At 47.8% G+C, this 26,257-nt stretch overlaps 1 protein-coding gene across 13 annotated transcripts in view; it reads left to right on the forward strand.

The window, feature by feature from the left end:
• Window positions 1-26,257, forward strand: part of trpm3 (transient receptor potential cation channel, subfamily M, member 3) — a 191,831-nt gene that overhangs the window by 59,129 nt on the left and 106,445 nt on the right. For 4 of the 13 annotated variants that reach the window (XM_035378701.1, XM_035378705.1, XM_035378703.1 and 1 more), the window contains exon 1: window positions 3,901-3,990. The exons of 7 other annotated variants lie outside the window; for them this stretch is intronic. In XM_035378701.1, coding sequence (XP_035234592.1) covers window positions 3,901-3,990 — 90 coding nt within the window. Of the gene's footprint in view, window positions 1-3,742; window positions 3,991-26,257 lie in introns of those variants that run through there. 2 more of the 13 variants (XM_035378697.1, XM_035378700.1) reach the window with 1 other exon arrangement.

Genomic DNA, 26,257 nt, shown 5'->3' on the forward strand with positions numbered 1-26,257 from the left:
ATGGGTAGCTTTTATTCTGGAGACGAGCAACACTTATTTGAGAGAAGTCTGCTTTTTTTATCGGAAGACAGCTCATTTTCACAAATGTGTTTTTTAAGCATCTCTCCAGGGGATTTGGATCACATTTCCACATTCACAGACAGTGGTGAATCCTCTCAGAGGACTGTACACCACTTTGCTACATTGAACCAAGGAATAGCTCGTTTTGTGAAATGTCGTTTTGCTTCAACCAAAATCTGTCCGTCTCTCTGGTCGCTGATTTAATTACTCTGACCGCCTTGAGTTTTCCCCTGGTGCCCCTGGGCTCACATATTGGGTCCCGCGACTGGATTTGTGTAAAGTGCTTTGGGACGTTAGCCCGTTTGTGAAGAGGTTATTGAATTGACTCAACTTTTGCAAACTGCAGTGTAGGAATAAAGTCCCCCGTTTCTGTATGGCCCTCTGTACACGTGTCCAGGAGATGAGGCAGTGCGTAGCGTATAGCCATGTTCTTCAGAATGCGTTAATCAAAAATGCTCCTTTTACAGCCTGTTTCGTAATTGCAGAAGTGGCAGACAGCTGTCCTGTGCTGGTGTATTTATATTTTTGGGTGTGCGCATGTGTGTATGCGTGCGTGTGTGTGTGTGTGTCTTCCTGAAATTGTATTTTTAAATATGTGTTTTTGGCAGTTTCGTAAAATGTTTTTGTGTGTGTATTTGTGTGTATGTGTGGGACACAGAGTGTGTGTGAGAGAGAGAGAGGGAGAGAGAGAGAGAGATAGAGTGTGTGCATGCACGCACACACTTGCCTGTATACATGTATGTGTGAGAGAGAGAGAGATAGTGTGTATGTGTGTCTGCACACGCGTACGTGCCTGTATTCGTGTGTGCATGTGCGTGTGTGAGAGAGTGTGTCTGTGTGTACTGTATGTGTGCAGTGTACAGGAAGGCAATAAATTCAGCAAGCAGGCACAGAAGAGCTCTACAGAGCCAATTTCCGCTGCTGTGGTATGTACAATCAGAGGAGAAATCCCAGCGGAATCGACTGCATTAGCAGCTGAATAAATATGCATTAGTCTTTTATTTCATTTTTCTTATTAGTGATCAAAGAGAACAGCCGTGTTCCTCTTTCGATTGGCTGCTTTGATTCTCACACGGAAAGGGGCAAGTTAACCTTCTGTTTGTTTTTTTGTTAAATAACAGGACCTTCGAGGCTCAGGTGGGACGGTCCACCAGGTCGATGACCGTATGCCCCACCTGAGCTCAGTGTGCTGCCCTCCAACCGCGTCTCACCTCGTGACCAAGCCAGCGGGCTCCTGCACATTCTGTACGCCGCAGAAGAGGCGATGTACAGTAATCAGAGGGTTGCCATGGTTGCGTACATTCATCCGATGAGTTATATAATTTCCTTTACAAGCCGAAAGGCTTTTTGTGAGGCGGCTACACCTGACAAGTTATAATCAGCGGGGAACTGGGAAAAGTAACGCGGACGTGAGGGGTGGCGCCTGCGTCTATACCCTCGCTGTCACTCAAACTCTCTCGGGCTCTCCTAAATTATAGAGGTAAAATGATCTTTATTATAATGTAATCTGCAGAGTGGAGGAGGGAGGGGGTGGTGTGGTGACTGTCAATACTGTGGCTGTCACACTAAGGCACACAGGCTTCCTGAGTTATGGATGTAAAATTATCTTTATTCCATTTTATTCTAATATAATCTGCAGGGGGAGTGAACTGCATTTTTTTTCTTTCTCCAGATTTGATTTCTGTGAACTGAACACTACCCTCAGGGTGGTTGTTCAGAATGTGCTTGCTGCTGTTCAGCTTTTGCACAACAAGCAGTATTTGACATCTTTTCCATATATTTATTTTCCTGGGGGGAGCGATAATGATAATGAGATTCCAGAAGCTACGGTATATTTCTTTGAGCTTAGCGGAGTATTCGCTTATGGATTACCAAATTGAAATTGGTGTCAGCTGACTATTGAACAAAAGGCTGCAGAAACATCTCGGATTATTACCCTGTGTGAAATTCCTTTGCAGAAACTTCTCAAATTTAGCATTGAAAGTTTTACGACCCGCCAGTGTAGAATATCATCATACCAAATATGTAGAAGGTAATAACCAAGTATCATGCATGGGATCAGGTCAGGCATCCTCCATTTTGTAATTATCGCATTACTGTTTGGATGAGCCAAAGAAAACAAACATATTGACCCGTATTGAAGCTGTGAGTTCTCAGATAAAACGCCGTCAAATAACGAATAGATGATAAATCATTTTTGTTTGCATTTCCATGTGAGCAGAGAGGTGTTCTCTTTGTAGCTGCATAGATTTGACTTCAGTTCATCTGGTCAGATTTTGGATGTCCATGCTGATCAAAGAGTTGAGAGTCTTCTAATGTCGAGGAATCTCCCCTGACACACGCACAGACACAGAAGCACACACACATAAACGCATGCACGCACGCACACACACTCTCTCTCTCGTCTTCTGGAGGAACGGGTGCTAGTCATGGCACTACTATAGTCTCTCTCTCTCTCTCTCTCTCTTTCCCATGAACTGTATTGTAATCTTGCCAGGCACATAAAGTTGCAGGAATACAACTGGGGAAAATGAGTGATTAAAAAAGAGAAGGAATAAACAAATGATAAAATGAGAGGGAAGCAGGCATTGAGGGACACAGTGAGGGAGAGAGAGAGGGAGAGGGAGACAGAGGGAGAGAGATGGAGAGAAAGAGAGAAAGGAGGTGGGGTGAGAAACTCTGGCTGCTGATCGAATCCTTTTTTTATTTGGAGAGTATCTGAGAAGAGTCTGACCTAGGGACCTGGTGATAGAACAGTTTTCTCTCTCTCTCTCCCCCTCTCTCTCCATCCTCCATTCTTTCTTTTTTCCTTTGTTTCACTCACCCAATCCGCCCTCCTTTCCTACACTCTACCCACCTCTCTTGTTCCATAATTATCTCCCTTCCTCTCTACTCTGTTTATCTCCTGTCTGTCTCTCCCTCTCTCTCTTCATCTGTCTCCGCTCCTCATTTTTTGTCAGTCTTTACCATTCTTGTCCTCTTTTTTTCTCACTCCTATCTCTCTTCCCCTCTCTCCCTTTCTCTCCATCCTTCTCCTCCTGATTTACTCGGTCTCTCTCCTTTCTCTTTCTCTCCTGTTATTCTTTTCTCTCCCTCATGGTTTGTTTCATTCTTCTATTCATTCTGTCCCTCCATCCCTCTCCATCCCTCTCCCTTCATTCCATAGCATTCCAACTTTTTCCTGCCTGCTATCAGCGTGCTATCATTCTTTGTCATTCGTTCTTTTCTCACCCTCCATCTATCCTTCTCCCTCATTCCCTCTCTCTCTCTCGCTCCCTGTCCCTTCCTCGCTCTCTCTCTCTCTCCCACCCTTTCTCTCTCTCTCTCTCTCTCCCTCTCCCTCTCCCTCTCTCTCGTGCTCACTCGTCTTGAAGACAGTGTAGCCCTCCCCCGTTTCTCAGCTGATCCTTGGTCCTGCTGGTTTGGAATGCAGGAGGGTGGCGGGTTTCTCGCGGCTCGGATCTTATGCTCTTCCCCCTGCGCTTCCTCCACCGGGATCGGCATCGGCTCCCCGCTCCGGACGCCCGCCAACTAGCCGGATTACCCCTCGTCGGGAAAGGAGGGAGGGAGGGAGAGAGGGAGAGTGAGAGAGGGAGCGAACGGCAGCAGCAGCGACAGCGGCGGCGGCGACGGGAAGGGAGGAGGAGAGGTGTAGAGGTGGTGAGGGGGTTTGCGGAGAGGGGGGCGGTGCGGGCAGGGGAGGGGGGGGGGGGTCATGCTTCGGGAAGCTGGCGGGTTTTGGCCGGAGAGATTCCTTCGCCCCCATCGGCGCGCCTGCTCTCGGGCTCCGGGAAGCGGGAATTGTGGGATTTTTTTGGCGGGAGGAAATAGGGAGGGGAAATGAATCAGCTGGACACCCCGCGTCCCATCAACTGGACCATCAGGAAGCTCTGCCACGCTGCCTTCCTGCCCTCCGTCCGACTGCTCAAGGTACGGGGAGGGGGGCAGTTGTGTGTGTGTGTGTGTGGGGGGGGGGGGGGGGGGGGGGGGGGCTGAGGACGCAGGAAAGAAAGGACTCAAGTTCTCTTTGCGCTTGTTGTTTGGAACCTTTAGTGTCACATGGTTGGAACATACTCCTGTGGCTGGGTGTCAGTTTGAAAGGGATTTTTGTTTTAAAAGAAAAAGAGTAAAAGCAGATTGTGTAGGATTGAGCAGCTGGGTGGATGCTCTTGTTGTTGTTTTTGGAGTTTTGCATCTCAGGGATTTTAAACATTGTTTTTATTTGTGCTGCTGTTACTCTTGTTGTTTCTTTGGTTGAATATCTGATATCACACATTCACACACCAAGTGTCTGCTTGTGTGTGCGTGTATGTGTGTGTGTAAGGTGAGGTCGGGATGTTGGGCTTGTGGGTGTGTGTTTAAGGAAAGCTGGGGGTGTTGGGCTTGTGTGTGTGTGTGTTTAAGGTTAAGTGGGGGTGTTGGGCTTGTGTGTGCATGTGTGTGTGTGACAGAGAGAGAGAAGGATTGAAAGAGAGAGAGAGAGAGAGAGGGGCCCGTAGTGCGTATGAGAGCCATAGCTCTCCCTCTGCTCTGCTCTACATCGAGCGCTTCTTCTCCTCTCCTGCACCTCCCTCCTCTGCCAGCGCTCGCGCTGCTTCTGTACAGAATCAGAGAAGCCTGAGACACTGGAGAGCCCAGCGCAGGGACCCACTTAGCCTACAAACCTGTGTCTGTGGAAGTCTCTCTCTTTCTCCTGCAGTCTCTCTCTCTCTCTCTCTCTCTCTCTCACTGGTGTGTGGTGGTCATGATGCTGGGCTCTAGAACTGAGGGGACTGCAGTTTTTGGATCTCATAGACAGGAGGAGAGGTGGTTATCCCCCTTGGCAGGTTCCCTGCGTTGCAAACGGCACTTAAACTCGTGCGTGGAGCAGGGGACGGAGGGGGGCGGGTGCCAGGGGGGCGGGTACGTTGGAGGGCTGCCTGTTTTTGCGGGTATTCCTCTCCCTGTGTCAGGGAGGATGGAGAGGGGGATCACGCGGCTCGCACCGATGAAAGAGGGCGGGCAGCAGCCGTTCAGAAAGACGCCTCACAGCTGTTTCTGTGGAGCTCAGTGTCCTGCGCTCTGCTCAGGACCACACCGCTGGGGCCGCACTTCCTGAAGCACATCTGAGGGTGGTGATGATGAGGATGAGGATGATTTAATTTCCATCCTCACAAATTTACAATATTTTTTATTTTTGTTTTGTTTTGTCTTTTTTTTTTTTTTTTTTTGCTTGGTGACGTATCAAGAAACTCTCAATCTTATTTTCTCAAATGGGGACAGCACAGGTCGAGGGAAAGAAAGGTGGGAGATGGAGAGAGAGAGAGAGAGAGAGAGAGAGAGGGATAGAGTGGGAGAGCAAGGAAGCGTAAAGGAGCGAAGCAGAGTGAGAGAGAAGCAGAGGGACAGAGAGAGAGACGCTGGGAGTGACAGATAAAGTGGGAGAGTGCGTTAGGGAAAGACTGCCAGAGAGGAGGGAGAGAGAGAGGGAGAGAGAGAGGGAGACAGATTCTGCTATCGGTGAACCAGTTTCAGGGAGGCGCTGGGTACAGAGGCGAGAGAAGGAGAGTGAGGGAGAGAGGGAAAAAGAAAGGGAGGGAGAGAGAGGGATAGAGAGAGTTATGTCCTGTTGGGCCTTACGGACGGAATGATCTGCTTAATTAAAGTGATACTCCACAATTTTTTCCTCTTATTTTTTAAAGAGTGCGTGTCGTTAGTAGTGGAGAGGAGTGCTTTCGAGTAGTGGCTCCAGCTACTCCCTTTGGTCTCTGACTCGATTTGGCGCCAGATATGCAGCAGCGAAATGACTGGCAGTCAGTGGGGAATGAGCCGCTCGCAGGCAAACAAATCCAGTGTGGAGGTTCTGAATCCTCATCTGTACACCGTCTTCATATAGATTTTGCCCTTCAGAGCCTTCGCATGTGTTGATGATCACTGAGCGTGAAACCATGATGTAAAGTTTTTGTGGAAAAGCCCCTGTCTGCTCTACCCCCCCCCCCCCCCCCCCTCATTTATGGTCCTTTGCAGAGGAGTTGGGGGGGGGGGGGTGGAATGGAGGGGAGGGCTGGCTGTTTCCATCCAGCTGTCACCATGGTTTTTGCCTCAGGTTCAGAACGTGCTAATGGACATTCATTCCCCATAGACAGTCACATGATTTTTGAGCCCAATTTAAAAAGCAGCACACATTTAGACTTTGGATGTCCTTACATAAAAGGTCGAGTGCCTGGCAAAATTGCTCCAGATATCTCAGATCTGTAGTTGAATATGAATTTGCAGAGGAAATAACATATTTTCCCTGGCAGTGTTTACTTGTTTACCATGTTCTCACATTTGGAATTGCCCAGTTTGTGTGTTTGTGGTCATTACTGCAATGCCCACTGCCAGGTCGTGAGTTAGAGGAGCAACACTGGCTTGCATGGCAGCCATCTGATTGGCTCCTGATTCGTGATGTCATTCAAACATCCCACCAGTGAGAATCCTCTTTACTCAGGTGACTTCTTAGCCAATTGCGTGCTGCTCTGCAAGGCCGTCAGCCACAGCTAAAGCTGACACAGTCTGAGTTCAGTACCAGGGCCCCACGGTCTGGTACTGAACTCAATCACACACTGGACTGGTGCCTTAACGGGACACACCACCCAGCAACCCTTTCTAAGCCCGTTTGACAGGGTGTGGGATTAGCGGCTTTCTGGGATTCCGCCACTTTTAGCCGAAGCGGGGCTGGAGATGTTGAGCCTGTGATCTGTCCTCTGACACTGAGTCAGAGAGCTCTTTCAAAGAGAGTGCTTCCTTCATGACCAAAAAAATGACTTATTCAAGGACATGTGGAAAAAAAACTAAACCACATGCACACACACTCCCACGTATGCACTCCAACCCCCCAATACACACACACACACACACACACACAGACACATATGTGCTCGACAGAGATTGATTAAGTGGTGTGTGGTAGTGTTGACTTTGAGACAAATAGTGAACAACAGGTAAATAATGAGGTTCTGAAAATATGATTCCCAAGATTGATAAAATGTAAATTAGAGCATGGTTTTCATAGAAGCTATGGTAGAACTTTACTCCGAAAATGTCATTGGTCGCTCCTCAATCCAATGTAATCCTACAGCAAGATGGGGGGAAGACAGACTGCAGATCAGAGAAAAGTCTGTACTAGTTCTTTGTACAGCTGCAGAGCAATTATTTTCAGTCTGGCTAATACTATTAAGGTCTTACTTTCACTGCCAAGCGAGCTTCTGAGGAAATTTGGCACAATGTGTTAATGCACCAAACTGAATCTCGAACATAAAAGCAGGCCATATTATTTGTTGAACACCAAAGGGCGTTTTTTTAAGATGGTGGGATTCTTGCAGAAAGCTGGTGTGACACATGCCACTTCAGTGTCGTTTCACGGCAAAGCAGGGCTCCTCATTGGACCCCCAAGGGCTCGGGTTCCCCTGCTGTGCCCGCAAATGGGTCCCTGGAGGGCGCATGCTGATGATGTCATGAGTCAGAGACAGAGTTAGAATTCATTCCGTTGCAAGTGCTAGAGACCCTTGATGTAGGGGTAGCACGTCACCTGGCAACGGGATGAGTAATTTGTTTCCGCTATTAAAAAAGGAAGGCTTCTGTAGGTTTGATGGTTGCGAATGTCTTTGAAGGTAAGCCCGTGGAATTGTAATTGAATTCAGTCTCGCTGCGCAGTGATTAATATGACAATGAGTCGAATTCTTAGACATGTTTTTAATGAGTCATTAAATTCTCAATTATGCCTGAATGTCTCCTTTCTGACCTTTGAAATGATAGGCAATCTGTCACTTGTCTGTTTAAAAGGCGGGCTGGCTAAACTGCATTGCAATGCTTGCGAAAAGCAATGAAATACCAAGGTACTGCTGGGCTTACGGCCCCAATGGGCCCTTTCAGTTTAAATAGGTAAACAACTTGTTTCACATCCTAAAAGGTGTTTATCGCACGCCAACAGTAATTTCATTGGATAACTCATGTTGCTGACAGGGCATGCGATCGCAAATCCCGCGCAATGCTTTTTTTCCAATTGGCCCAATTGACAAAGCGAAAAAAAACAAAAAAACGAAAGCAGTAAATCGTAAAGCACTCAAGCACTCAGAAACAAGTAAGGTATTGAAGCTTGGAATCTCGCTGAAGAAAACGGTGTTTGAAAAGAAAAGAAATTAAACGAAGAACAGGGTAAACCGACGATTGTTTCGCGCTCGCTGCCAGATTCTGGGGTGTGAGAGGTGGCGACGCAGATTTATCCCTTTGAGCCTATCGCCTGACAGCAGACTAATTTATGACCGTTTACAGCAGAGGTGCTGAGATGTGGGAATACAGTGGAACCCCTGCGATGGATATGGAACGCGCATTTAAAGCATTAACTTTCATAATTATACTCACCTACACAAGTTAGAGTTCACGTGTTAACCCCCCCTCCCCCCCTTACACACACACACACGCACACACACATACACACACGTGCACACATGTAACACACAGTCTTTTGAAGTCAGGGTGCTTTAATCCTTTCAGGATTGTTATACACATGCCTGGAGCAATGTGAAAAATATCTGTCTGCATCGCAAATGCCGTTCAAGAGGGAGATAATGCGTTTCCCACCCCCCACCCCCCCTCAAAATGCATGAGAGACATTACACGATGGGGTGAACACGAACACACATTTCATCATTAGGGACTTTTTGGACCATTGAGAAAGTGTTGACACTGAGATTTGTGATACAATCACAAATCATTAGATCCAAATATAATTATCTGCGGATATGCATTATTAACTGCCACCGTCATGCCAAATTGCAGACAACAAGAGCGAACGAAACAAACATAAAACAAGTGGAAAACTCCATTAATTTTCTGAATCACTTACTCCTAGTCAGGGTCACCGGGGGTAACCCAGAGGAACCCAATGCAGACAAATATGGAAACTACTCTGAAAATGTCTCCCCCCGAACCTGAGAGTTACCTGTCCCAAATCTGCACTTCGGTAAATTAAACTTTAGGTGTGTTCTCATTTTACAAACTATACTCTTCACGTGCAGTCCCTTGCCTCTGTATAAGGTTACCATGTGTGATGGTTATAGTGTCATGGAGCACTGTAATAATCAATAGCAGATATCAGCAGTTGATTGATGTCGAACAATCGATCAAGTGCTGTAGAACGGACATGCTCACTACAGGCTTGTAGAATTGAGACACTCAATATTGTTTGAATGCTTCCCTTAAACAGTTATTGGGAGAACTCGTTCTTGTCTTTAATCAAACCTGTGCCTTAAAGAACAATGACATTGTCCTTGCTATAGGCTAAATAGCCAACACTCAGTGCCCTTAATTTTCTGAACTCCTTTCAGTTCTGCAAATTAAGTGGAAAATTTAATCAGTTAATTGGAACATACCCTTAATAGATTATTTTAAATTCATTAATTGGACTGCAATTAAATGTGCTTAATTGGAAATGGAATTGACTTCAACCCTGTTGCCAAGATCACAATTCACGTAATTGAAGAGATGCATTTTGGGGTAATGCAGTCTTTGTCAGGTGAGGAAGTAGCGACCATTCATCTCAGATAGACTAAACCCATGTAACTAAGCTCAGGGACCTGTGTGATCCACCACAGACGCTCTCTCAGTCCTTTGATCATTAAGACTTATTCATATGCTGGGGGGTTACCAGGATTTTCTTCATAGGGTGGCCAGGAAGGTAACACTATCGCCAACAGCTATTATTGGCCAATGATAATATGTTATTCTAGGTGTAAAAATAGAGGCGGCACCAGGGGCGGCCAATCAAATCCCAGAGATGGCCAGTGCCACCCCTGCCACCTCTGCCACCCCATTGGACATGCCCCTGCGCAGATGCATCATAAACCGTGACTAAGTTCTGCATGTGTGCAATGTGGGCTTACCTCCTACTCCTGAATAATGACTAGCTGTGCATACTGTCAGAGGGCATCTACTCTGTTTAAACATGTAAAATATGTGTTATTCATGTGATGATTTATTAATAGTACATAGAAATGTGTGTCTCATAATGCACCATTTTAAAGAAAGAATCTGGCCCTAGGAAAGATGTTGTTGACAAACTGCCACAGATCATCAACTCTGGCTGCTCTGATATGCCATGACTGCAAGTTAGACAGGCGATCTTCCTTAAGAAATCTTCCAGAGCAAAATCTAATGCCACTTTCATAATATGCAATGCTTTATTACAGATTTAGATTAACTGTAGAGACTGTGAGAAGGACCATTTAAATTAAAAGATGTTTTGGACATGAGCAATTATCAAATTAAATGAAGCACTTCGCATGCTGTGCCTACCCATCTGATATACATTTTATAATCATTTTATGGCTTTATGTTATGCTGGATTAAAACAAAATAGCTGACAAATCTTCCATTTGTCACATACAAACAGACATACAATTTTATAGTTAATACATTTCATCAAACAGAATGAACCACTGTACTATATTCCCCGCACTCTGTGGTTGGTACGCAAGCAGTGTGAGTACATTTTTATCGCCCATAAAAAACTTTGATAAAGGGTTTTTATGGAAGGAAAATTAATATAAATCAAGCAAAAGAAAGAGGCCAATCATCTTATATGCTTATACGCTTTTGCAAAACTTGCGCTAGAAACTGTTATTGTTGTTGTGCAGTTGGTTGATATGGGAACACAGAGAAGGATTCAAGATGGCTTCCTCTAGTACAAGGTGAAAACAGAGTGTTCTGTCACTGCCATCAATTCTCTGTCAAACCTCAGTAAATAAAATTCAGTGTGTGTGACATGGCAGTCAACTGGAAGAGAGATCAGTTCTGCCTGAGGAACATGGCAGAACTGAAGTGCTCGTAAATAATTTAGTCTCCTTTGGTGTATTTGCATGTGCTGTTTACATTCACAATGAACAGTCACAACAGAAAATGACCTCAAAGGTACATAGCAAATGTACAGTGTTATCTCAACTCTAAGAGTACACACGAGTCCAGCTGGGACCGTCTGTACTTTCTAAGAGCCGATGTAACACTGAACATTTTACTGTGTATTTGCCTCGTAAGGAGCAATCGAACAGAGATCAAGTCAACCGCCAGTATCGACACCAGCATCAATCAATATCAGATCGATAAGCTTGCTTTCCCATGGATATAGCTGCACGCCTTCTGTGCTTCGAGTCTCAGCGGGCAGTCGGTGCTCATCTCAGAGTAATCAGAAGTCGCTTGAATACTTGAATACTCCGCCGTGTGTGGAAGTACGAAAGCCCGGCTTCTTTTCGTGGGAAGACGGCTCCCTGAGAGGAGGAGAAAAAAGAGGCTCTCCATCTGCGAAAGGTGTAATTAGCGGGGAGCCGGACAGGTGCTAATTGGTGACTGACAGCCGGTGCCGCGCCGTGCGGTTCGTTGAGAATGCCTGCCCAGAACACAGGGCTTGCGGAGCCGGGCCTGCACGCCGCGCCGAGCCTTACTTCATTACCGCGCTAGGCCGCGCTTCCCAGCTAATGGCACCGAAAGCAATTTCAAACGCATTTCGGAGCCAACGCATTTTGGAGCAGATTTTATGCAGATAGTAGATTGTTGATGATATTTTTAGCGGGGAGCTGGGCTACTAATGCTTAAAATTAGACTTTACAAAAAAACTTGCATGGGGAAAAAGATTCTCTGAGGATAATACAGTCCTGGACTATAATGCGGCAAAGAGTCTTTTTTTTTTTCCCCCCCTTAAGAATTGGCTGTGACAGTCTCCTGGGCTGAGTTCCCTGTAAAACCGCTCAAGGTTAACCAGGGAGAGGTTTCTATTGATTGCACGGTCTCCTTTTTTTTTGATAGGAAATAATCCCGGAGCGAATGCGATGCGATGAATGCGAGTGAACTCGGGTAACCTGATCTGCATTGCGCGGCACGACAGACGCCATAAAAAGGAGAGATGTGAGGGATGTAGGGATGTGGTGGCAGGTCCCACATCCCCGGAGGCTTAAGCACGCGTACGCCTCGCTCCTCTCTTTCTCTCTCGCTCCCCCTCTCCTCCATTTCTTTCTCCCGTCTTGTTTTTAAGCCGGGAGCTGCGGGATAAATGGCCGCGGCTCCCCTGCGGGTTGCGTAACTCCGATTCGCGCGCCGCTTTCGTACATGAAAGGACCTCAGGGGGACGGGACGGGACGGGACGGGGCGGGACGGAAGGGAGGCCCGCCGTCGCTCGTATCAGAATCGCTCGATCCCGTGGCCTTTCGGGAAAATGCGCCGCAGGTGAGGCGCGGGGGAACAAGGCGCGGTCGGAAGAACTCTACGCCGCGTCGAGCGGGGCTGCCCCCAAACCCTGTTCCCGCGGGCCTACCGCCCTGTAGGTTTTCACTCCAACCCTACACTGCATCGAGCGGGGCTGCCCAAACCCTGTTCCTGCAGACCTACTGATTTTGCCTGATGGAGACCCTGTTGGGTTGAAACATTGCTCTTTAGTCAATAAAGTATTGGGAGCTGTAATCCGGTGTGTGGATATCCGTTTCCTTCAGACCTGCAGACCTACCGCCCTGTAGGTTTTCACTCCAACCCTGCCCCACTTAGAGCAGCTGTGGAACTGTGGGACGCGAGAACAATCGCAAACCCCCTTCTGTTATGATGACGCCCTCCCCATCTGCATGTTGTGTGTTTCTGTTACCAATGCCTGCATATTTTGGCCTACTTGCTCTACACCAGGGCTGCCCAACCCTGCTCCCGGAGATCTACCGTCCTCTGGGTTTTCACTCCAACCCAAATAAAGCACACCTCCATTCAACAGCAAGAGACCTTGTTCAGCTGCTAATTAGTAGAATCAGGTGTGATGAATTCGGGTTTAAATGAAAACCTACAGGCTGGTAGATCTGTCAGGAGCCGGGTTGGGTAGCCCTGGTGTAGAGCGTTCAGGCCTTGGTGATATAACATGCAGACGGTGGCTGTCGTTATAGCAGGAGGTTTGCGATTGTTCTCGCGTCCTGCAGCTCGTTCCCTTGATCAGCTGATGGAGTGCCTTGGTACGGTGCGGTAGCGGATGTGATTAATGACGCCATGGCAACTTCAATCATTCGAAACCAGTAAAAGGATGTGACGGATGGGACAGAGATGGAAGGAAAGATTGCGGTTCTTCTGATGGAATGTTGGCCCAGGCCCCTCTCCTGTATTTTTAAAATGATTTTGTTCCCCCCCCCCCCCCCAACAGTTCCTTTTGCATGTTCCTTCATATGAATTTTGAGTTCTTAAAACATGATGCATTCATTGCACAAATGTTTGAACGCTCTATCTGCTCATTCACCTTATTTGCTGCGGATGAAGGGTCAGGTGCTCTGTGTGTAAACCCTCCCCCGGCCCTCCCCATGAGCGCCCGCCCGCCCGCCCCACCCACTCTTTCACCCTTGCAGCCATGCAAGCTTGCACCGCTTCCTATCGGCGTGCGGAAACTCGCCTGCTAATTATACTGCGGGCGCTACGTCGCTAATCGCGGTGAAATTGCCGTTCCGCGTCCGTTCGGCAGTAATGGTAATTCTGCGAACGCGTGGCCAGTGAGCTCGGCGAGCCTCTTTCGGTGCGTTCCCCCCCCCGTGCCTTCTGAGGCGAGAGATAAGAACTGTCATGTTTCCCCCTTTCAGAAAACCCCTTTGGCTCGCGGCGCGCGGTTGAAAGGTTATTAATCCGTGCGAGCGCTCCCTCCGCCGGGGTCTCGTAATTTCTCCTCTCGTGCATTTGCATCCCCCCTTTCAGACGCGCCTCGATACGCCGAGCGCTTTGAGGCCGGGGAGCGCTTCGGACGGCCCGCGCTAATGAGATTTCCCCGCCGTCCGGCGGAACGCCGCACCGGAAATAGCATCGCGCGGCCTCATTGGTGGAGAGCTCTCAGAGACGCCCTTTGATCAGGGCTTCTTGGATTCAGCCGCCGCCGTCTTTGATGAAGTATATATGAGTCTCGCTAATGAAATGTACATGATGCACAAAAGCTATATTAGCCGGGCTCTTAAATCGAAACGTCTCTATACTGTACTTCAGAGCGCCTGGGTATTAAAAGCTACTGCGATGCAGCTGTGTTTTCCTTTCTTTTTGTGTTGTGCGTTGTGCTCAGAGAATAGGATGGAATGGAATGGAATGGAAGCAGGGAGATTGAACTAGTTTGCCCTTTCTGAACCGAATAAAGGTCAGGGCACTTTTTATTAACTCGAGCCGAGCGACAGAAAAACAAATCTTTACCCGGTTCTCTTTGTTTTTTTGAAGACGATGGGGTGCAGTGGAAGAGAAGCAGTGTGCTTTTTTAAATGTATAATTCCGTTTGGGATTCAGGTTTACAGTGGTCGTCTTTAATGGGGTGAGAAAACTATGGCCTGTTGAAATAGATTGTCTATAAGAAATGCTTTGGGCTCGCGTTTTGTGTCCTAAGTTAATGGAGTTGTATCGTCTCTGTAGCCCTCCTGGATTCAGTCATAACCAGCGTGTGGAGCTTAGGGGAAGTGCTCTTCGGTAATGAGGGCAGTGCATTCTGGGAGGAGTGACTCATGCAGAGCACTCCCCACCCCCCATTGCTGTTGCTAAGCTGTTGAGCACCCTGGGTGTCAGGGCAATCAGTATGACTTCTGTTAAGAACTTTAATGTTCGCAGGTAAAATTCATTGTACTGTCACAAGCCTCCATTATCTACAACACAATGCACACTCATACTGCCACTACCCACAGTGCAGTGCAGCATTCTACCACTTGTACCTACAACACAATGCACTGTCATACCATCATTACCCGCAATGCAGTGCATCATCCAACTACCACTACCCACAGTGTAGTGCACCATTCCACCATAATTACCCACAGTGCAGTGCACCTGACCATCCTCATTTGTTTATTCTTTTTTTTTTTAATCCTTGCTGTTCCCATCTTGCAGCATGTATGCATCTTCACGTTAAATGTTTTTTTTAAGCCAGGCTTTATGTTCTTTTAATGTTTAATGGACCTGGTTTGCACGTGCCTTCAGAATCTGGTTTATGGGGGCGTCCAATGCCCGCAGCATCCTTCCGTCAGTTCCGTGCTAGCGGGGAAAACCGTCGCGCGTTCCGTTGCCGGATTACACCAGCTGGCGCGTGTGGACCGGGCACCCGTGGGACACTTCACTGCGGCAATTCCTGGTGCTTTGCAATGGACTTGCCACCAGGAGGCAGTAGTGAGGCCCCTGTTCTGAGCCGCTTCCTCTTCGTCTGCGGCTGTTGCGTTTGTCGTTTGGGTTTCGGCGCTGCTCGCCCAGCGTGCTCCTCCTGTGCGAGAGCCTGTCTGCTCCGTGCGGCTGAACTTCTTAATTCTCCTTCATGTGCTTCTGTCGCTTTGCTCGCAAATGAAATCCGAGCACATTTTCCCAGGACGAGGTAGAACAGAACGGAGCAGGCTGAAATGAACAATGGAGCTGCTGGGGAGGAGGAAGAGAGAGAGAGAAGCACAGTGGATGAAAGGGATGGAGAAGCACGAAAGAGCCAAGAGCTTTTACTAATACATGCACACACTCACATACACATGCACACACACACACAGACACACATATACACACACACACACACTCACATACACACACCTGTCCGCACGCACACACACAAGTACACAAACCTCTCTCTCACACACACACCACATACACAGACCTCATATGCACACACATGCGCACACACTCCTCACACACACACACACACACCACATGCACCGCATAATTCACATACACACACACTCACACTCCACATGCTCACACTCACCACATACACACACACACAGACATGCACACACAGCGGGCTTGGTCTCCATCTTTTCTCTCCTGCAGTGTAGTATTTCCTAGATGCAGAAAAACGGATTTCTGCAGCCCATTAGCAATAAACACCAAGCTCCTGAATGAGACAGAAGGCCCGTTATTTTATCTGTGTTATAACTACCTTCAATTCCCTCATCACCTGCAATAATACAGAACTGGCATCCCTCATTCAACCCCTACAGAGGCAGAAACACAGCCAGAGTAATAATACAAATACACACACACACACACACACACACACATTCTCACACACACACACACACAGGCCCTTATAGAAAACACTCGCCTACACACAAACACACACACAAAGTCTCACTCAAGCTCACACACATGCACACATGCACACTCTCATGCACGTGCACATGTATCGCAGATACGTTCACATGCTGTTCACACACAAATTCACATGCGAGAACATTTGCAAGCACACACACACATGCATGTCTACATGCAAATGCACGTGCACACTCACATCTACATGCATGTGTACACATGCACCCACACACACAGCAGGTTCTCAACCCCCAGATTTGAATATGTGGGTGGCCTTACTAATAACATCTGTTCAATTGTCCTGACAATGCAAACAGTAAAAAGGGGAAAATGACCCTGATGGTGTCATCGGGGGGGGGGGGGGGGTCCATCTCATATGCTTGTATTCACATTGAAGCATTAAGGTTCCTTATTCATGTGTAAATTGGACCAGGCCAGGTGTGGCCCGTAGGCCCCAGGTGGGGGGGAGGGGGGGCGGGAGCGTTGCTGCGTTTTCATTGGTCGCAATCCTCCCGCCTCTGGGTCGGGCCTGTTGTCTGCTCTGCTCTGCTCTGCTCTGCTCTGCGGGAGATTGAGGAGACCGTGCACCTGAGTCTGGCCGGGCCTGGGTGTTCTTTTCCCTCCTAATGTTTGTCTGTTTAAATAAATCACCGGTGCCAAATTTAAATCCCGCCCCACACCGCCGCCGCCGCTGCTACGGAATGTTCTTTCGCTTTTCGTCTGGCTCTTTTTTTCCGCTCTGGTCAGTTTTTTTAAATGTAATTTCTTTCCTGATCTCTCTCTCCCCCCCTCTCTCAGTCCTTCTCCCTTTTTTTCTCTCCCAATCAATCTTGTTTTCTCTATCTGTCTCTCTCTCTCTCTCACTGCGGTGTCGTAGCCAGATTGGTATTGAGTTTTCCCGGGCAAATGAAATCTCACCCGGTCCAGGACATAAGCCGCTACTTATCGATTCTCGAAAATCACAAACGCGGCTTCCTGGAGAAGATGTGCGATATTTCCCCTCTGTAATGCAATGTAATGTTCAGCAGGGAAATGTCCTGTCCTCCAGTGTGAGGGACACAGTCATAAATTGTTTGTTTAACCTTGCCGATGTAATCGCTGCCGCTTGCCAAATTATGAGTGACAGTGAAACGAAAGCAAGGCATTAATCTTAACAGTTTTATGCACGTGGTACCTTATCTGGTGGCCTGTAAAGTATGTGGACAGTCTTCACGTTGCGTTAATAATGAATACCTTTCCCCTGTATACCACAGCAGGTGTTCACCCATATTTAGGTAAAGATATGAGAACCCCGGTTAGGGCAGTGCCGACTCCCACACAGTTGCCCTCGGCATCACGTAGGCAGGCAGAATTATTGTCAGCCATTATCACCGTGCAAGAGCGCCCCCTCTGGTCAGCAGGGTGCTTACGGTCTGCTTGCCCCCCCCCCCCCCCCCCCCCCCTGCTGCAGAGCCAGCCACAGGCGTAAACACTCCATGCAGTCGTTTGGGGCACAATCGTCCCTGGGCCACACAATTCAAGTTGAAGTATTGGGTGTGATTTATGTTGGGGGACTTTGGGGCCACTGAAGCCCTGGGGCCAGCTCTGAGAAGCTCCGCAGAGCTCTGGTACAATGACCGCATGGCTCTGTTTGGGTTGTGGAAAGTTCAGAAGCAGCGGTCCTCCCAGACAACCAGCGTGTTCTGTAAAGGCGGTACAGGCTTATGGTCACCTGTCATTTTGCCAGTGGTGACATACCTTGTTCCTGGAGCGTTACCATGCTGAAAGTTTTCATTTCAACCCTTATTTGGCATACCCGATTCTACCATCTAGTTGCTCAACAAGATCTCTAGCTGTTGAATGGAGGTGTGCTTTGTTAGGGTTGGAGTGAAGACCTACAGGACAATAGATCTCCCAGAACAGAGTTGGTTACCACTGTTACGCCAATCGGGAAACGATTAAAATTCGGAATACAAATATTTTTTTTTGAAACACATAGAGTGGCAAACTCTATATCTGCACTGCTTTGTTTTGAAGGCGGGCGAGCTGCCTAAACGCTAGCGTGTCTGCGGCTAACAGACAGGACCGGTAATGGCTGTGAATGGCTGGTGGTGACAGCGTAATCTCGCGCGTCACTTTGCCGCGGCAGGTCTAATGAATTCTCCCTCGCGGTGAGCGGGGGCTCGTCGCCGAATTACCGCCCATCCGGCTGCCCCGAGAAATCCCGCTTTACACAGGGCCCTCACTTAAATGGGACAGACTGCAATGTCCTGCCAAATATGAGTTTTGGGGAAATAGAATAGGTGTGTTTTCCAATAGTATAGTATACTATCTGTCTGAAAGTGCCTGCAATTACAGTATTTGTCCGTATATTGTGTTATTTCAATGTTACAATATTTTTTCATTTCTAAAAGGAATGAGGAGAAGCTCCTTTTGGAAAAGAAAAGGATTGCTTTTCTGTTTGTTCAGTATTTTTCCTTTCTTGTTTCATGTTCCCACACAGATGTTGTTCTGGCAAATCATAATAATAAACACAAAAAACTCAGGAAACTTTTCAGGGAAGAGAAGCATAGTTCAGTCACTTAATTTTAAGTCACTCCCTTTATTTCAGATTATTTCGCCTTCTTGAGGCTTGTGTATTCCAGAAGCATCCATCAGGAGTCCTGCCCCTTTCATATTTTCAAATGCAAAGTCATTTTCTCAGAGGAGCTGGCAGGCTATACATAGCACGTCGGAAAGGGAGCGCAATCTATCACCGTTTTCTCGCAAAATGGTGGATCTGAAATCAGGTCCATGGTGTATTCCACTCGTTATGAAAGAGAAAATTACTGTGCTCTTTGAAGTCGTAGTGGAGTAATATGATTTCCCTTTGCTAATAACCGGTATTAAATACACTCAATATCCATGTCTGGAGACGTTTATAGGAATTTTATAGGAAAAATATTTTCTCTCTCCTGCTCTCTCTTCTTCAATCCTCCTTTCTCACTCTCTCTACCCTCCTCCCTATCTGTCTATCCCTCTCTCACTCTTTCCTTCACTCTCTCTCCCCCCTCTCTCTCACTCTCTATAAATGGACTTTGATCCTCCCTGTGTTCTCTCCGTTGCCCAATCAGCTGAAGAGAATGGGGGCTTTGAAACGCCTTGTCATCCGCGCTGACAGCTCTGCCCCTTTCTCACTGATGTAGCCAGGCGCATCTCCACGGAAACGCAGGAGCGCAGGAATGGCTAGGTGCGAGGGCCGCGGATGTGGGACAGGCCCAGGGGGAGGGGGGAGGGGGGGGGGGGTAGAGATACTGGGGTAAGAGAGTGTCAGGAGGGTCATAAGGGGGGGGGGGGGGTTTAGTCGTTTTTGGGGGTGCGATGAGCCGTGCTCTTTACGGCACACATCCAAAGGTACATGTAAGACAGGAAAGCGAGCAGCGTCTTCACCGCCTTATTTATTTAGAAGACGCTGCTTCACACAGCGACCTACATTCCGATGCTCACGTTTTCCTCTGTAGAGATGCACGCTACACCTTCCAGCCATAGAATGGCTAAGTTAAGCAGGCTGCTCAGGGGTGTGACCACAGTCTAATAATTATTATTATAATTATAATGATAATAATATAATCAATATTAATGATTTTGAATTAACCAAAAAAATTATGGTAGCATGTGTACCTATGACCATACAAAATGTGTAATAAATGCGTATTTGTTTAGGGAAAACATTTTTCTTTTACCTCAAACATATTATTTTGCATTTGTATTATTGTATTCATGATATTTACCTTGTTTTCCATCAATTTTAAATGGGTTTTCTGATGTTTTCAAAGGTACCAATGGCTTCAATTAGGGTTTAGGGCTCAAACTAGGGTTCAGCTAGGGCTAGGGTTAGGGTTAGGGTTAGGAAAACGATAAGTCTGAGGGTTGAGGCAAATTTACGGTTGTGTTCAGCAGCTTGAAGAAAGGTTAGGACGTGGGTTTGTTAATGATTTTGAATGATCCAAAATATTTATATAGTAGCCTGTGTATATATGACCATACAAAATGTGTAATATATGCCTGTTCTTTTAGGGAAAACATTTTTGTTTTTTAATTGACCTCTAACATATTATTTTGCATTTGTATTATTGTATTCATGATATTTACCTTGTTTTCCATCAATTTTAAATGGGTTTTCTGATGTTTTCAAAGGTACCAATGGCTTCAATTAGGGTTTAGGGCTCAAACTAGGGTTCAGCTAGGGTTAGGGTTAGGGTTAGGAAAACGATAAGTCTGAGGGTTGAGGCAAATTTACGGTTGTGTTCAGCAGCTTGAAGAAAGGTTAGGACATGGGTTTGTTAATAACTTTTAAGTATAGCTTCCCGTCCTTTGGCTTGTCTCACACAGGAGTTAAAATGAAAGGTAGTCTGGGAGGAATATGTACCATACATTTGAATGAATCATACTCTAATCATCTCCACAATGGCTACCTGCAGCTTGAGCTGGCCTGTACTGTTAAATGCATTTACTTTCCTTGCGCAAAAACAGGGTTCAGACAGGTAACGGTCCCTCTCTCATCCTGTATAAATCTCTCTAACTGGATGTTGCACTTCACTGTGTAGAACAAAAGCTAGCTTCGAGGCTTATTTTTAAGTACAAAACTGTTTTCTCCTTAAAAATCTGGTATGGTCTATTCTGCTAATTCTTTTCTTCTTTACAGAGGAGTTGGTAGCTGTTTGTATTTTGAACTATTTGTCGGAGTTCCATGCGCTTGTCGTCATGTTTTTTTGGTTTGTCCATTTCAGAGGATTTACAGCGCAGGCCGTCAGTTTCATTCACCAGAATTGTGTTCTAGCGGTAAACTGGAATGGCGGCTCTCAGTCCTCGGCCCTCCTCACGAGAAAAATATATTTTGTTTGGTTTTTTTAAAAAATCCCTCAAAAACGCACCAGCACTGCCAAAATAATTTCTGTTTTTATTTATTTATTTATTGAAAAGATGTGGAAATCTGCCTCGTGTTGGATGTGTTTGCGAGCGAGGCTCTTGACATGTTTTTAAATCTGCGCTCGGCGCGTGTGGTTTCTGAATGAGCGTGTTCGCGCCGGTTCAGAGGCGATAGGAGGAGCCCCTTTATCGCTTGCCCGCAGCGGGGGGCTCCCAAACCCGCCCAGGACCCGCTTCCCTGTGCCAATCCGCCGCTCGCCAGATCCGGTTACTCTCTCCACCGCCAAAAAATGAGGCGCTCCCCAACTGGGTCCGTCCTTCCTGCTCAGGCAGCAAAGCTTTTTAAAGACGGGACCTTTTTTTGTGCATCACGTAACAGGGAATCAGGGAGCTGTTCAAAGATAGGAGTTTACCCGGAGCATAACTACTTTAGCAGGTGGGTCTGGCGCACAGATGCCTAACCACTGGAATCCCGGCCTGACTCATCTCACGGGGTTCGGAAACCCGGGAATTCCTGGTGCACTTCCCGCCGCCTCAGGGGGACCTACTCTGTGAGTTTTCGCAAGCTTGGCTGGTTACCTCTTCCTGCCTGTTTGGCTCAGGGAGTTAAGAGCAGCATCAGGCTCTGTGGGGAACTCCCCGGCCGTACGTACCAGACCGTGGGCGGGCTGGCTCCCCCGGGTCACTGCACTCCCGCTGGCTGCCCGGTCATCCGTGGCCGGATAAAATAGCTTCTTCTGTCCTGGGCGCCGAGCGGGGAGCTCTTCACCTATCGGCTCTCTCTGTCCCATGTGCCCCGGTCGCCATGGAACCTGCGCGATTGGCCGCCATTGCGCATTCCTCCGCCGCTCCCTCCTTCCCAGCATGCACCTATCGGGCCGGCGTCGGGCGCCAGCTGACAGCCCGCCAGCGCTTTTCAAATCGGCGCCGCGGCGGTCCCCGTTAACGGCGGGTGCTGTTCGCCGGGCTATTTCGGATTCCTTTAACGGCCGGTCCTCTCCTCGCCTGCCCGGCCCGGACGGTCCTTCGGCGGCCCGCCGCGGTGCCGAATTGCCAAACGCCAGCGGGCCGACAGCTGCTCCGTTGGCGGGCCGTTAATGGGCCGCAGTCCGCTTGATAGCCGGGCCGCTTTCCGCCAGAGACAGATTCCAGAGCTTCGCTCAGAGCTGTTGTTATTTTGGTGGTCGTCGGATCGTCTTTCTCGTAAACTTAGCTTTCTAGAAATGAGAGAGAAATTAAACCTACTGAAACTCATGGGGTGTTCAGGCTTAAACCTACTGAAACTCATGGGTCATTGGGAGTTAAACCTACTGAAACTCATGGGTCATTGGGAGTTAAACCTACTGAAACCCACGGGTCATTGGTAATTAAACCTACTGAAAATCATGGGTCATTGGTGGTTAAACCTACTGAAACTCATGGAGTGTTGGGAGTTAAACATACTGATGCATGTGGGTCATTGTGAGTTAAATCTACTGATGCCTGTGGGTTGTTGGGATAAGGCTGATGGTGCAGTATAAGGCCACAGGAGCATGATAGTTCAGAGTTGGCTAATGATGAAAGACCATTATCAAACCTGCAGAGTCCAAGGCCCAGTTTGTGTCCTTCTCTGCCACCCTTTACTGCATGAAGTGCTCAGAAGCCTGATGCCTAATGCGATTCCAGGGCCAAATATTAGCGTGCAGCTCGTGTTTTGACGCTTGCGGGTTCACCTGACGCACCTTAGCATGCTAACTGAAGGCTTCTGCTCGAATGCTCTTGGGTTGCAGCGGGAACTGTTCCGAGCTCATGGGGGCTGTTATCAGGGCTCGGGTGGGGATGAAATATTAATGCGCGCGACCCGGGAGGCTGAAAACGCGAGAGGCTAAGAGAGGGAGAGGATGTGAGAGCGAGAGGAAAAGCGAAGGAGTGAGAGGTATGGGAGAATAACTAGGAGAATACTGTAGCGAGAGAGAAAGAGAGGGGGAGAAAGTGAGAAAATGAAAAAGAGATAGGAGAGAGAAGGAGAGAGAAAGAAACCCCTGGGGACCATTTTGCTATTGTGTCGCAGGTCTCTATTGACGAAGACTGAGTGCATGTTTGGGAAGGGGGGGGCGGCGGTTGGGGGTGGGACAGGAGTAGGATTATGCGGTTACACATAAAAGGGGAGATTAGCGTGTTTCATCTGCGCAAGCACAGTCTGGAGGCTCTTGGGCCACTTCCCCAATGGTAAACAAGGCATTGTCTGGAGAGGGATGAGGCAGCCGCCATTTTTTACGCACTGACCGTGGAGCCGGCCCCCAGTCACTGTTCGATAAGCTCGCGGTTGCTAATCCTGTTTGCGGCGGATGCTCGGCATGTCCGTGGTGCCGTATATCAAAACAAACACAAGCCGCTTGGGTTTCACTTACAAGCCATCGTTGCCTTTTTTTTTTTTTTTTCCTTTTCGTCCCAGAATTCCGAGCTCCAGGCAACATTCCTATCGTTGATTCGAGTCAAAGCCCCTGTGGCAGTCTTTGTAATGTCATTCTCTGAAACGGTGGCAGCCTGTCTGTTTAGGGAGACGAAGAGGCTTAACCAAAAATGTGCTGTCGCGCCCAAGATGACTTTTGAACAAAGTGGCACTATAGCGCACTGATGCGTTTGGCCTTTGCAGTGGCTGCAAAGTTCACCTTTATAGACAGGTAAGCCTTCAAGACTATTCTTGTTCATGCTGGCCACTGATCCTGTGTGGTACTGTCCAGATAGATAGACAGGTATATAGATAAGTAGGTAGACAGGTAGATACAGGTCTGTGGTTTCTTTTGGGGGCTGCTCAGCATTTCATCCTTTAAAAACCTTGTTCCAGTGAACAAACCTTGTTTCCCCCCCCCCCCCCTTGTGTCAGTGCTAACCGTGGCTGGGTGTAGTTGATCTTTAAATGGGCATAGCCTCACCCAAGGAGTGAATTGTTTAGTCAGCAGGACTGTTCTTGTGCAGCAGTGCCCCCTCTGGACAGTCAGGGGACTGCAGGCCTCCTGTGTGAGCTGAGGTTGTCGTGCACTCCTGTGACTCAGTGAAAAGAGATGATGACAGGCAGCACACAGTTCAGAGGGGAGCACGTGCCTGCTCACACTCTCCTGAGATGATGGGGGAGGGAGGCGGCAATGTAGTATAGCGGTCAGGGAACTGAGCTTGTAACCTAAAAGCTGCGGGCTCTATTGCCAGGCAGGGCACCCAACCTGAACCACCTCAGCAAACGTCCAGCTGCATAAATGGATACTGTGTGAAAATGCCAAAACGATGTAAGTTGTTCTGGATAATATGTCATGTAGTGAGGACATTTCAGTAATAAGGCAAGCCCACAAATATAGTTGGGTTAAAAACAACAGGGATAAAAGGAACTACTCTGTCATTTTCTCCGGACTGGTCATTCTTCAGCTGAGCAGCCAATCGCACACACTGGCCTCCTCCCTGGGCTGCCAGCTCTGTTTCGCTACGCAATATATTTTTCCTGACACAAGTAAACAGGGTTCAGCGAAATATACAGTTGTCTCCCACTGCTGCTCCACATGGGATACACCCTCCAGTAAGAACATGTGGAAATGTGCGTTTAGTGCTTATCTAGGCGTTCCTTTGCATGAGTACAGCAGGGGTACGTAATGGTGTTTTATGGAGAGCAGATTGGTGCGTAAAAGCACTCTCCTCTCTCCATAACAGCCCCCCTGGTCTCTTCAGCTGTACGTATGTGCGTCCTTCTGAATTCAAATAAATTATTTCATTTTTTAATTTTTAAAAAAAGTAATTAAACATCCATGCAAATTATCACTCAGTGAAATAAGAGCAGCTGTGGAGAGAGAGAGAGAGATACAATTCCCCGTTTAATTATCTCGCCCCATTTGCATAAAACACGCAATTTTGCCACCTTTGTGAGCAGCTCGGCGCTCACCTTTCCCCACCGCGCGCTCACGCCTTGCCTTTTTGATTATTTATGGCGGCGCATTCGGCGTGGCGGTAAATCAGTGGCGAATTATGCATGAGGACGGCGGAGGAACACGCGTAAACCACGCGCGTGGTCTCGCCCGAGACGCGCCGTCCATCACAGCGAAGTGATTTGTCGCGAACAAAAAAAAAAGACCCCGTTTGATTTGTAAACGAATGCGGGCGAAAGCAGCCCCCGGTCCAAACGACGAGCGGTAATACGCTCCAGACAGGTGCATCTGCAGTACGTCTGATTTACGTGTGGAACCCCGGCCCTCGTACGACAGAGGTAATAAAAACGGGCGCGCTCAGACGCGTTAGGAAATACGCCGTTCGTGAGGAGCTGACATAACCAATACCCAGCGTACCAGCACGTGTCATCACGCAGTCTGCTTTTTTTTTTTTATACGACTTAGACTTTAATTCAACAACATTTGTCCCTAATATCCTTTTAATGTGAGCGTTCAGCTACGACCGAAATGAACTCGCCAGACGATAAAAGCGCTTTTTAAGTACGGTCTTGGGATGATTCACAGCTGTAATTTTAACTTTTAGAGCAGGCTTTTTCCACCCAGCAGTGGCGTCGGTTCAATCAACATTTGAGTTACTGTGAGTTTGATTAAGAATTAAATACATTTTTTTCCCCCCAGAATTTGTAATAGAGAAAAGTCACTGGTTGCAGTGTACAGTTGTCTCACTGAATGTTCGCTTTGGCATGTACAGACAGAAACATGCTAAGCAGGATATGTATAGTTCACGATCTGATGTTCATGACTCTTTGTTAGGCTGTTGATGTTCAGGACTGCGTGAGACACTCGGTGTTCAGGTCTTTGTGTTGGCCCTTTGCTGGTCCTTCTCAGGTTGCCTCTCCACTTAATCACTTCAGTCGCACCCTGACACTTGGCTGTAAAACGTGCTTTAAGCAGGCCCTGTCGACATAGCTGCAGTCCGTGCCGCGTGTCGGCACGGCAACGGCTCTGGCCAAGTGCAGGAATGGTGGCTGGTTGACCCTGCTGGTGCCACTTGCCCCTCACCAGAACCATTCAGAACCTCTGGAGGTTTTGACCAGGCACGGAGAGAATCAGAAGCTCCCGCTGTGGACTTAGACACGGATTCAAGCTACATTTCCCCTTAAATCTCACATATAAATGCAAGTGCACTTCCACTTTTGTTATTCACCAGGTGATACGTATATACAGCACTAAGACAAACCAGCCCTAGGGTTTAAGACAGGGATTTCATGAGTTGCTATTGGCTGAAAAGCGTGAGGAGGAGGAATACTTCATTACCATTGGTTTGGGAAAAAATTAAGCAG

The sequence above is a fragment of the Anguilla anguilla genome, chromosome 10, assembly GCF_013347855.1.
Source record: "Anguilla anguilla isolate fAngAng1 chromosome 10, fAngAng1.pri, whole genome shotgun sequence".
NCBI classification, from domain to species: Eukaryota; Metazoa; Chordata; class Actinopteri; order Anguilliformes; family Anguillidae; genus Anguilla; species Anguilla anguilla.